The sequence below is a fragment of the Equus quagga genome, chromosome 8 (genome assembly GCF_021613505.1).
Source record: "Equus quagga isolate Etosha38 chromosome 8, UCLA_HA_Equagga_1.0, whole genome shotgun sequence".
Taxonomy (NCBI): Eukaryota; Metazoa; Chordata; class Mammalia; order Perissodactyla; family Equidae; genus Equus; species Equus quagga.
In genome coordinates this window covers 75,121,275-75,134,158 of record NC_060274.1, presented here as the reverse complement: position 1 = coordinate 75,134,158, position 12,884 = coordinate 75,121,275, and the positions used below count along the sequence as shown (strand labels likewise).

At 37.5% G+C, this 12,884-nt stretch overlaps 1 protein-coding gene across 1 annotated transcript; it reads left to right on the top strand.

Moving 5' to 3' along the window:
• The first annotated feature begins 372 nt into the window (after window positions 1-372).
• PRPS1L1 (phosphoribosyl pyrophosphate synthetase 1 like 1) lies at window positions 373-1,329 on the top strand. The gene has a single exon (XM_046670502.1). The coding sequence runs from the start codon at window positions 373-375 to the stop codon at window positions 1,327-1,329; it is 957 nt and encodes a 318-aa protein (XP_046526458.1).
• The last annotated feature ends 11,555 nt before the right edge of the window (window positions 1,330-12,884 follow it).

Sequence of the window (12,884 nt, the reverse complement as noted above, 5' to 3'; positions counted from 1 at the left end):
TAGACATTTTCTCTGCTCTGTAACTTTCCTTTTAAGCTTAGGTGTCTTTTACCTTGTACAAGTTTATATTTTTACATTTTCAAATTTGTTTAAGCAACCCTAAGAAACGAATAGAGGCACTTATAAAAGAGAAAAAAAATCCATAAACTGAAGAAAGACTTCATTCTTTAGTTTATAAGTTTAGAGTGGGTGCCAAGCAGGAATTTTTTTGAAAGACCCAGGGGCAACTTCGAGCAGCGCACGGCTGGAAGCAGCCGCAACAGCCGAGTAACAACCGGAAGCCGTTAGTTGGAGTCTGCGGTCTGACTTCTGTTCCGATCTCGGTGGCAGCGGTGATCGCTGGACGAAGAGCGCCTAGGGTAGTGGACCAAAATGCCAAATATAAAAATCTTCAGCGGCAGCTCCCACCAGGACTTATCCCAGAAAATTGCGGACCGCCTCGGCCTGGAGCTAAGCAAGGTTATGACCAAGAAATTCAGCAACCAGGAGACCTGCGTGGAAATTGGTGAGAGTGTGCATGGAGAGGATGTCTACATAGTGCAGATTGGTTGTGGTGAAATCAACGACAATCTAATGGAGCTTTTGATCATGATTAATGCCTGCAAGATTGCTTCAGCCAGCCGGGTTACCGCAGTCATCCCGTGCTTCCCTTATGCCCGGCAGGATAAGAAGGATGAGAATCGGGCCCCAATCTCTGCCAAGCTTGTTGCAAATATGCTGACTATAGCAGGTGCAGATCATATCATCACCATGGACCTACATGCTTCTCAAATTCAAGGCTTTTTTGATATCCCAGTAGATAACTTGTATGCAGAGCCAGCTGTCCTGAGGTGGATAAGGGAGAATATCTCTGAGTGGAGGAACTGCATTATTGTCGCGCCAGATGCTGGTGGAGCCAAGAGAGTGACCTCCATTGCAGACAGATTGAATGTGGACTTTGCCTTGATTCACAAAGAACGGAAGAAGGCCAGCAAAGTGGACCACATGGTGTTGGTGGGAGATGTGAAGGATCGTGTGGCTATCCTTGTGGATGACATAGCTGACACCTGTGGTACAATTTGCCATGCAGCTGACAAACTTCTCTCAGCCGGAGCCACCAGAGTTTATGCCATCTTGACTCATGGAATCTTTTCTGGCCCAGCCATTACTCGCATCAACAGTGCGTGCTTGGAAGCAGTAGTGGTCACCAATACCATACCTCAGGAGGATAAGATGAAGCATTGCTCCAAAATACAGGTGATTGGCATCGCCATGATCCTTGCGGAAGCCATCAGGAAAACTCACAATGGGGAATCTGTTTCCTACCTATTCAGCCATGTCCCTTTATAATAGAATAACTTTGGGATTATTCTATTTTAAGATAAAATAAAAGAAAAATGAAAATATACCATGCCCATTGATTTCATTTGGTATTTGATGAAAAACTCAGCAGAAAACTTATCTTGCTCCAGTGTAGCTTTCTACCTTCCGCATCAGGTGTATGAGAGTTTATCTTAAATTGGGAAGAGAGAGATTGAGAATAATTGCTAGGATTTCCTATCAAGGTTGTCTCGTTCTGGCTTCTTTGATGATTTTGTGAGCCTTGCAACCTTATAGTTCAGCTGCTTTCAGACTTTGAGGGTGTTGTGTGGAGATGTTTGAAAGAGATTGGGGATGCTCAGACTACTTTACATGTGAATGCTTCAGGGTTTATTTTGTTCAGGACAACTAGCAATGCAGCCAACCCAATCTACCACTCCTCCACCTCCCCACCTCCTACCCTCTTCTATTTCCTGTCTTGCGCACCCCCTTCCCACCCTGTATGTCACCACTTCTCCAAGATCTATGCTAAACTGTATTAAGAGCTCTGAGCGACCTCAAATCTAGTTCACCTGATGGCTGAACCCCCTGCAAGGCAGGAGAAAAACTTTCAGCTTGAACAGCCATTGGGTGGGATCATGAGAGGAGGCTGCAAAGTGCAGCAAATGCTCTTGAGAGGAAGAAGAACAATCTATCACCATCTGTTCGAAGTCTATGTATCTTGGCTTCTCCATTATGCCTGTTCCTTTTGATTTAGTTTTACCTCCAATCATCTTGACCTTTTCTTGGCCAAATATCCTGATGGGTCCAAATGACCAGTGTACCAGTCTTCTGAAAAGCAAATTCATTCCCTGCTATGTAATCTCTAACATTTGCGTTAGATGTTTTTGCTGTAGCTTAATCTTAGCTGACTACCACCGTGGTAGTAGATTTTAGGTGGTCTTGTAGTGCCTTTTGATTAAGCATTTAATTTTAATCTCCCTTCCTTGTATTTAGTTGGCCTCTCAGATGACTTAAGATTTATATTTAAAAGTTGATGTTATTGTTTTTTGTAGAGGAGACCAGTAAAATACCTGCATGTGTGTGGGAAAAAAAGGTCCACATCTAGATACATCATGAAATTTCTGCTCTCCAAGAAAATAAAGACAGACCCTAAAAGTTTCTAAAAGGTAGAATGCAAACAAGATAATTTTAAAGAAGCAATATTCAAATTGCTCTCAAACTTCTCGTTTGACCTCCCAAGCAATAAGCAAAATTGAACAATTTTTTTGCAGTTCTGAAAGAATATTGATTTTAACCTAGATTTCTGTGCCCAACCAAATGATAATTTAAATTTGAGGGCAATATTAAAGCACTTTTATACATTAAAGGACTCAGAAACTTTACCACCATGAATGCTTTCTGAAAGCATCACTTGAGGATACTGAAAATAAAAAAATAAATACAACCAAGAGGAACACATGGAATAAGAGAGAATGGTGAGCAAAGAAAGAAGTGAAATTGATCAAAAACATTTTTTCCATGAAGTTATTGTGAAGATTATCACAGATATTAAGACAAAATTCACATAAAAATTGGGCCACATCATAAAGCAAATTATTTAAAAATCTGTAAATAAAATTCCAGATGATATCCACAAAACATGAGAGGTTTGTAGTGTTTAGGGTTAGTCTAAGTATATTAATGATCTTATCTAGTTTGGGGGTGTGGTTACTGATGCCAATAATTTATATTATAGAAAAAACTGAGTCTAAATATGTATTTTAGATTGGATTAGATTTGATTTGATTTGATTTTAGGTTTTCCTTTTTCTTTTTCTCCTCAAAGCCCCCCAGTACATAGTTGTATATTTTTTTAGTTGTGAGTCCTTCTAGTTGTGGCACGGGGGACACTGCCTTGGCATGGCTTGATGAGCAGTGCCATGTCCGCGTCCAGGATCCAAACTGGCAAAACCCCAGGCTGGTGAAGCTAAGCATGTGAACCCAACCACTCGGCCATGGGGCCGGCCCCTAAATATGTATTTTAAAATTCAAGGAAGAGCAAGAGAAGAGAAGAATGGGATAAACTATTAAACAAAAATGGCACAGGCAAAACTAAACAAATCCAGCTGGAGATAGGGAATGAGGAAGAAAACATAGCAAATAGAAGATACCAAATATGTATTATCACAACTAAAGACAATATGTCAAGTTAACCTTAGCAAAGATTATTAGATTGGGTAGCAAAAGTATCTAATGATATGCTGTTTACAGGAGACATCTAACAAAAACTTGGCTATAAAGTGATGATGAAAAATATACCAAGTAAATGCTGACAAAGAGAAACTAGGAGTGATACTTTCAAAGTAAAAATGGCGTGTGTTTTACTAATGAAACCCCTTAATAAGTTATAACTATCATGAGTCTTTATGCACCTAACAACTCAATGTTGAAATATAAAAAGAAAAATTAAAGAGTGAGAATATAAGGAGAAATGTATAATCTACGTTAACAGAGGGAAATTTTAACAAAACTCATAATCAAAATAAGGTATTATGGCATTTAAATAACTCTTATCACAATTTAATAACTATATGTAGAAATTAAACAGATAAGTCACATTTTTCCAGCATGAATGAAAACATTTATAAATATTAAAAATGTAATAGGTTACAAAAAATCTTGATAAGTTTTTTTTCTTTTTTCGAGGAAGATTAGCCCTGAGCTAACATCTGTTGCCAATCCTCCTCTTTTTGCTGAGGAAGACTGGCCCTGAGCTAACATCCATGCCCATCCTCCTCTACTTTATATGTGGTACACCTGCCACAGTATGGCCCACGAAGCGGTGTGCAGGTCTGCACCCAGGATCTGAACCAGCAAACCCTGAGCTGCCGAAGTGGGATGTGCGCACTTAACCACTGCACCACCGGGCTGGCCCTCATAAGTTTTTAAAAAGGAATTCATGTAGACCATAAATAGTAAAGTGGATTTACTACAATCATCTTGACAATATTGTGAAAAAATAAAGCTCTCGGTAAAATAGGAATAGAATAAAGCTTGCTTGACCTGTTAAAGAAAGTCTACTAGAGACCTACAAAGATACACTTAATGATGAAACATAGGAAACATTCCATTAAAATCAGGCTAATTTGTAAGCCAGTGGAATAAGGCAAGAAAAAGAAGAGAGGTAGCAATACGGGGAAAAAAGAGGCAAAACTATCATTGTTTGAAGATCTCATGATTGTCAACAAAGAAATCCAACAATCGAAAACTATTCCTCTGAGAGGTCAGTAAAGTGACTGCACGTAGTGTAAGTAAAATAATTGTCTTTCCTAAATACCAACAAAACGTTATTTAAAAGTATAATTGAAAAAAAGTTTCTACAACCTAGACCAATAAAATCTGAAAAATGACCATTAGTGAACTCCAAAACTGTAGGAATTGTATAAAAACTTTTTACTAAAGTATATAGAAAATACCTGAATAAATCTATTATAAACCTTGAGAGGAGGAACAATATGAGAGTTTCCTCAAATCGTCTAGTCAGTATAAGCCCAATCACAAGCCCAACAGGACTTTTTAAAAAGAGAATTTGATAAACTTTTCTTAAAGTTCATCTGGAAAAGTAAGTGATCAAAATCTTTTTGAAAATGTAATTAAAACTGTTGTATTGATGCAGGCACGGACACAGAAATTATTATTGCAGAATTTGGATTCCTGAAACAGACCATGTATACTTACGGGAATTTAGCAAACACATACCCTAGCTTAATGGAGGGATTGTGTTACTGGAAAAAGGAGCATAACTGAATCAATTCTATAGGGGAACCACTATTACAAAGTCCCTATGGAGATGCTTTCCTGATATCCTGCCTTGGCAACCACTCCTGCAATCTACTCAGATTCTCTGAAGTGGGGATGAGACTTCTGCCATAGCTTTTTTCTAAGTATCTTCATACAATTATGGGTCAATTCAGGTCATAGTGATGCTTATGATGGGTTTCTTAATATCATTTGTCACCTATCAATATTTAGCTTCTTGATGATCTGAACTTTTTGCTTCCTTGACTACATTCTGGAAAGTACCTCTAGCCTCTTCAAAGCGTCCACTTTAAGTACCATTATAACACTATTACCTTGCTTGTATGAAGCATATCTAATATTATTTTCACATATTTAACTAGTAATTTTGGATAAACTTCTCAGATTATAAAATAAATGAAAGAGACACCATAGCATAGTACATAACACATGCCACCGAACATATTCACCCCACAGTCAGCAAAGTAGCAGGTCCCCTAGCCAAAAGCTTTAGTGTACTTATGCTTATTGGCTGAGAAGTGTTGTATAGTCACTCACACTATATATCGGCTCCCATTGACTGAGATCTCACAACAGTACTTAGAAACTGAAAGAGGGGAAATATATATTAATATAATAACTATATATAATTAATTCTGCCCAAATTTCATTCAATCAAGTATGCATATATATGATAAAACTGGTATATCATGTCATTAGATAAATAATGCACTGATCAATCAATGACACTGGATAACTGACTATTAATTGGGAAACCAGTTTTTTCTCATCCTTAAATGATGCATAAAAATAAATTCCAGAAGGAATGTTTCTAAAGAACAAAACTGTAAAGTACTGGAAGAAAACGTGGAGTAACTTTTATACTCTTGTAATTCAGAAGGCCTTCTTAAGAAGGATATACCTAAAACTTGGAATTTATAAAAGATGAGATTGAGACATGACTTCTGGGATTCTACAGGCAGGAAACGGGCTAATAGAGATTCTCAACTACATGTGCTACCCTGCGAGAAACAAAAAGAACTATTCCAAGGGCAGAGCTACCAAGAGTGGTGCAGAGGCCAGTGGGGCCACTGAGAGTGGCCCAGAGGTTGACTGAGCTGCTGCCATGAACTTAGAGGCTGACGGAGCCACTGCCACAGGCCTAGAGGCTGGAGCCATGGACCTAGCAAGTGGAGCATCAAGCCATAAAGGATTATTCTCAGGCCTTAAAACCTAATGAAATTTGCTCTACCTGATTTCAAACTTGCTTGGGACAGGAAACCCCTTTATTCCTTTCAATTTGTCTCTTTTGGAATGAGAATGTATATCCTTTGCCTGTCCCACCTTTGTATTTTGGAAACAGATAACTTGTTTTCTACATTCACTGGTCCACAGTGAATGTAGAAAACAAGTTTTGCCCCGGGATGGTTCACGCCCAGTTTCATCCAGGTCTGGTTTAGATAATTTAGACATGAGATTTGGAATTTCTGAGCTGATGATATTTAGATGAGATTTTGAACTTAGACGTGATTTTATAATGGGCTGAGACTTTTGGGGATTTGGGGATGAGGTGAATGTTGGACAGATGTGAATTTGGGGGGGCTAGAGAGCAGACTGTAGTGGGTTGAATAGAATCCCCCCAAAAAGCTGTCATAACCCCTGAAGGCTGTAAATATGACCTTATTTAGATAAAGTGGCTTTGTAGATGTAATGAAATTTAGGATTTCCAGATCCTAGGTATTTTTTAATCATCCTGGATTTAGGGTGGGCCTTAAATATGACAGGCGTTTTTATTAGTGAAAAGCAGAGGGAGCTTTGAGAGAAGGATACAGAGGAAAAGGTGATATGAAGATGGAAGCAGAGACTGGAGTGATGCATCCACAAACCAAGGAAAGCCAAGGATACCAGCAGCCACCAGAAGCTAGGAGAGAGGCATGGAGCAGATTCTCCCCCAGAGCTTCCAGAAAGAATTAAGTGTGCTGACACCGTGATTTCAGACTTTCGGCCTACAGAACTGTGAGAGGATAAATTTCTATTGTTTATACCACTCAGTTTGTGGTAATTTGTTACTTAAACCCTAGGAAACTAATACAGGTTTTAGTACCAGGAAGCGGGGTGTTGCTGTAACAAATACCAAAAACTGTGGAAGTGGCTTTGGAATTAGGTAATGGGAAGAGGCTTGGAAGAATTTTGAGGTGTACGATAGTGAAAGCCTAGACTACTTTGAAGAGACTATTGATAGAAATATAGATGTGAAAGGAGAGTCTAGTGAGCTCTGAAGGAAGTGAAGAGGATAATGGAGAATATTTCTAACATTTTAGAGACTCCATATATCATCATGAACAGATTGTTGATAAAAATATGAACATTAAATGTGCTTCTGGTTCCATCTCAAAAGGAAATCAGAAACATGTACTGGAGGAAATGCTTTCCTTATTATAAATTGGCAGAAAACTTTTGAATTGCATTCTACCGTTGAGTGGAAAGCAGAAATTGTTAACGATGAACTTGGATATTAAGTCTCTGAGGAGATTTCCAAGCTAAGTGTTGAAGGTGAGGCCTGGTTCTTCCTTGCTGCTGTAGTAAAATGCAATAAGAAAGAGATAAATTGTGGAAGGAACAATGAATTAAAAGAAACCAGCACTTGATGATTTGGGAGGTTCTCGGATTATCCAGATTGCAAAGAATGCTAAAATTGGGAAATTCATTGTTAGGAAAGCATGTTCTGAAGAGAAGTCCAAGGGTATGGCAGGATAACCTCTTATTAAAGAGACAAGGTGTGTGACTCATGGATCCAATCTTCAATTTTAGCAGAAGGCAGGAATAGAGATAGTTATCCAGGAAGGATCAATGAAGAACTCTCCTATCTAATAGTGGAGACCTTATGACGTGCACAAAATCAAAGGGGACAGAGACAGAACAAGATGAATGCGTGCTGTCATATCTTTTGGGGGCTACTATTCAACCAATTACACTGCCTCTTTGCCCTTCCCTACTTATCTTCTTTTGGATCCCCTATTGGATGGGCACTACATCTTCTGGATATATCTTCCCTATCTTATAACTTTCCTTGTATTTTTTATCATTTTATTCTTTGTCACTGGGTTCTTGGAGAATTCTTTAACTTGATCTCCCAGTCTAATTCAATCTTCAGTTGTATTAATTCTATTATTTCTCCTATCTATTGACTTTCCTTTGAATATCAGCAACCATGCTTTATACTTACAAATACTTTGTTTCTTTTCCATAGCAGCCTCTTTTATTAGTGGTAGATATCTCAATTCTCTTTGTAGATATTAATTATATTTAACTTCTAATTCTCTTTCCCAGTATTAAGTGTTTTATTGAGGATGAACAATAATGGAGAGAAAGAAATATAGCAGGCAGCATTCCCTTTATGGCATGTGGATATTTTGACTTCTGGCTACCAGGATTTCCTAGCTGTTGGGGTGATGATAACTTGCTTGGGATACTGCACAACTTTTCAAGGCTAAAAGCCCACCCTGAAATTCTCTCCTCTCATTTACAAGAGCTGTACTCATAAATTGTCTCTTCTGGCAATTTTCTGAAGTCCGCTGGTCTAAAAGTTGGAGACAGTTAAACTATTCTGCTGCTCTTTAATGCATTCATTAAATTCATTCAGTTTAACAAATTGCTCATAGACCATTCCCTTTCTCAACACCAAATACTTCTTTGAGGATTTTTCTAGAAATTTGCTACAAAACTGCTGTGTTTGGGGATTCGATCTTTTATATCTATGAACTTCCAATTCTTCAGCTCTATTAGGATTTGTTGGCAGTTGGTTTCCATACACTTTATATCACCTGGGAATTATTTAATTTTTTGGTCTTTTGATGGTTGCCCTTCAGGCTAAGTAATTATTTATTTATTCATTTATTTATTTGTTTATTTCTGTTGACCTTCCTCATTCTCCTTGACATTTCTAAAATCCATTACAAGATTGATAACAATTTTCTTATCAAGGTACCCTCTTCACTTGACTTCTTATGACACTATAATACAGGGCTTTTCTCCCAACCCTTGGCTCTTCTCAAATTTCTTCTCCACCATTGCATTGTCACAGCTCATTCTCAGCTTCTGTGGGTGAATCTGAAGGTTCAAGGCCTCTTCATATCACTAATGTCTAAAGTAAACATTTGCCTACACTAATATCCTCCTACAGATCCTCAGCACTTCTGCCAGACTTATTTTCCTAAAATATTACTTTAATTACCTTAGTCTCATAATAAAAAATTTCAATTTTTTTCATTGTTTACAGAAAAATCTACCCTTTATTTTGATGCATGACCATCAAAATCCGGTCCACTACACCCGGTATAAACTTTCTACTCCATTCTTATTGGTCTATTCATTGCCCCAGAAAATAATTGCAAATCTCTGCGTCAAGCCTTTACACACTTTCACCTAACCTCCAATAGCCTCTCTGTTATCCTCCACTTGTCTAAATCTTACTTTTCTTCAAGGCTCCTTTCTTTTGCAAACATCTTTGTATCTGATCTCTTTCTCTCTCTCTCTTATAAACTCCCGTCATGTGTGACATTCTTTACAATATTGCCTTCTCTTGTGAGGTTAATTTGGGTAGTCATTAAGGACTGGGAATATTACATATATTCTTTGTATCTTCAAGATGCTGCTTATGATGTTTAATATATACTAAGCAGTCAGTTATCATGCTTTGGTTGATTTCTCTTAATTGATATAAACCTTACCTAATGATGGGTAAACCTAGCAACAACTAAGTAGATGTGTTAAATATGGACCTAAAGATTTTTTGTTTATTTAAAAAGCAACAGGGAGCTACTGCAGCTTTTTCGGTATATTTTCAGAAGATGACTATTGTAATGAAAATAATATTTTCTGAAAAGAATGCAGCAGCATTGTGCAAAGTGAACTGGACTAGAAAGACTTTGCAACTGGGAGACCAAATGTGTCTAGGAGGATTCCATTTTGAGAAATTAGGCCTAAATAATAGTTTTTTAGGTTTATAGTAAGGAAAGAAGGCTTCATTTCCCTAATCCCTAATGCACACAAGGGATGTTTACTGGAATGCAGCCTGGGTATAAATTTCTAAATGTAACACTGACAGTATCTCTTATCAGATGACATGATTAATGATGTTTTCTCCGGAGTGGCTTCAGTTAGTGTTTATTAAGATGCTTCCCAAATCCTAATGCTATTTCAAAGATACAGTCAGATGATTATACTTATGAGCACCCTTCAAGAATCAGAAAAGATAAGGCAGTGATTGAGTGGTTTTAAATAATACATTTTACCCAGATTTAATTATTATGCAACTAGTGACTTTCTTCTTCTCTGTTTTTATACTCATCATTGTGTCTTTGTTTTCTAGGAAAACCGTTATTTTCTTTGCCCTGCTTTCATTGCAGACGCTATGCAGCAACTGGCATAATTCATTGCTTAGCACCACAGCAGAGGCATGGAGCCTCTCTTTTAGAGCATTAAAGTGTCTGGTTGTGAGATAGGAAATGAGTCTGCTTCACAGACTTAAAAAATTTTTTTCTTCCTCCTTGCTTACTATTGGGCTTTTTCACTTAATAGCCCTACCACTTAAGAGAGGATTAGAGACACTAGCCCTGTGAAAGTCTCCAGGAATGATGCACCATGCAGGGGAACAGCAAGGGCAAAGGCTTTGGGGAGGGAACATCACATGTTAGAGCAGGAGAATGAAGACCTGTTGGCTGGAGTAGAGTGAGCAAGAAGAAAAGCAGAATGAGATTAAGTCAGAAAATTGGGCAGAGCCAGATAAAGTGGGTAAGCTCTCACATGCTTTGAATTTCTCTGATCACCAGTCACCATCAAATTGAGCTGTTATTTGCCCCTGGCCTGTAGGTACTCAAATCTCTACTAGGAAGATTATGTCTTAAATTATTACTGCTTAGTAAGTTAATGTTTGTCCTTCACAGGGGCTTTCTGAATACGAAAACAACTCAAGTATTTCCAAAGTTGCCTGATCATAAAATTCCTGGCCTCCCACTCTTAACCTCATGAATCTCCGGATAAGAGACTTGAGAAACAATATTTTTAAACAATTTACCTAGATGATTCTTATGATCAGGCAAGCTTAGGAAACATTAAGCTCCATAAGTGAGATTAACAGAATTTTGAGCGTGGAAGGCACTTCTGAGCAGTAGCATCCCAAATTACTTACTACTTTACTAACATGTGTGGCAGCTCTAGCCAATACATGGCACATGAACTACCGTCTTCCTCTCTCTTCATCTCTAATGGATCCCAAGGCTCCTTCCTGTTGACTCAAGACATGACTTCAGATTTCTTCTCCACGCAGGGATCCAGGCAGCCACTACCAATAGACATGATCTGACATAGGAGATGAAACTTACAATCCCATCCCTCTTGTTGGATTATCCCTAGATTGGGGGGACTTCTCAGCTGATTTTTATTTTGAGTGATATTGAATTATTACATAGAAAAATGTGTTTGTGTTTAGGGTTTGATCTGTATGGTTAACTTTGTTTTATTGACTCAGCAATATATATTGATATAGACTTCATAGCTGCAGTATCTGAAAAAAAATGGATTTCAAAATTTCTTTTATGAAGTTTATGTATACAGATATATTTCTGAAGTATGGGGCAGTGAAAACAAAAATGAGCTTCAGAATTAGACAGACGTTAATTTTAATCCTGGTTGTGCTGCTTACCAGCTATATTACTACCCAGTTAATATATGTCTTTGAATCTCTGATTCCTCATCTCCATAATGGAGACAAAATATCTCACACAATTGCTGTGATTCAATATGAATATATGTGAAACAGCTAGAACAGTTTTGGTCACATGGTGTGTGCATGAAATAAAGCCTGGATTTCTTCCTTCCCTTTGCTTGAAACAGAAATCTCCCTCTATTAATAGACTTGCTTATAAGACTTTTTCCTGTGTTCCTCTATTTGGTAACAGAATTTGGATAGCATAATGTGGAAATTTTAAGAAATACTCTAAAATGTTATTTATTCAAAGTTTGATAACTAATTTGTATTCAAACAAGCAAAATCCTCAATTAACCTTTTTTATGTGCATGGGTGTATGCCCTAGACTCGTCAGGAAACCATGGAATCATAATCACTCAGAATTAAAGGGGACTCTCAACATCATTAGTACAACATACTGAATTCTTAAGGCAAATGATGAGAAAATAAGCTCAAATTGGGGCCTCATTTATAAAAATGTATGTCCTAGAGTTGATAAAGAATTGTCCAAAACTATACTTTCTGTTTCTTCAGTAAAGAGTAATAACTGTGAGTTATGTACAATCTTCAATTATTGAATATTGTTATGTGCATTATACTGCCATGATAAGTCAGAACAGTTAAGCTAACCTAAGAAAAATAAGTATACGAGGAGTTTATACACAAAAAAGTTTTCTGCATAGCTAAAGTTATGAGAAATCTAAATGAATCAGAACAATCCAATCCCCGAACATGATAGCTATTCAACATTTCACTGAAGTTGGATGTAAATGCCTCTCAAGTTTTCCCAACTTCTCTGTTTCCTCTGCTCCCAGGCGTGTATACTTCTTTAAAATATACATCATTAGGCTAATATATCAAAAAGTTAAATTATAGGCTCTTACTACCTGTATTATTGCATCAGTTCCAAGGGTGAACCCTTCTTTTGTTTTTCTCACCTCTCCTTCCTGAGCTACCCTCATAGGGATTTGCTAGTTTTTAACAAATCCGAACAAAATCAAGATCAAAAGCTTTCAATTTGCAGTTTGGTGTAGGCTTAGAATTAATTGCAGCAATGC

Excerpts from the sequence above, each read along its gene's own strand:
- PRPS1L1 (XM_046670502.1), top strand. The coding sequence starts at position 373 with ATGCCAAATATAAAAATCTTCAGCGGCAGCTCCCACCAGGACTTATCC.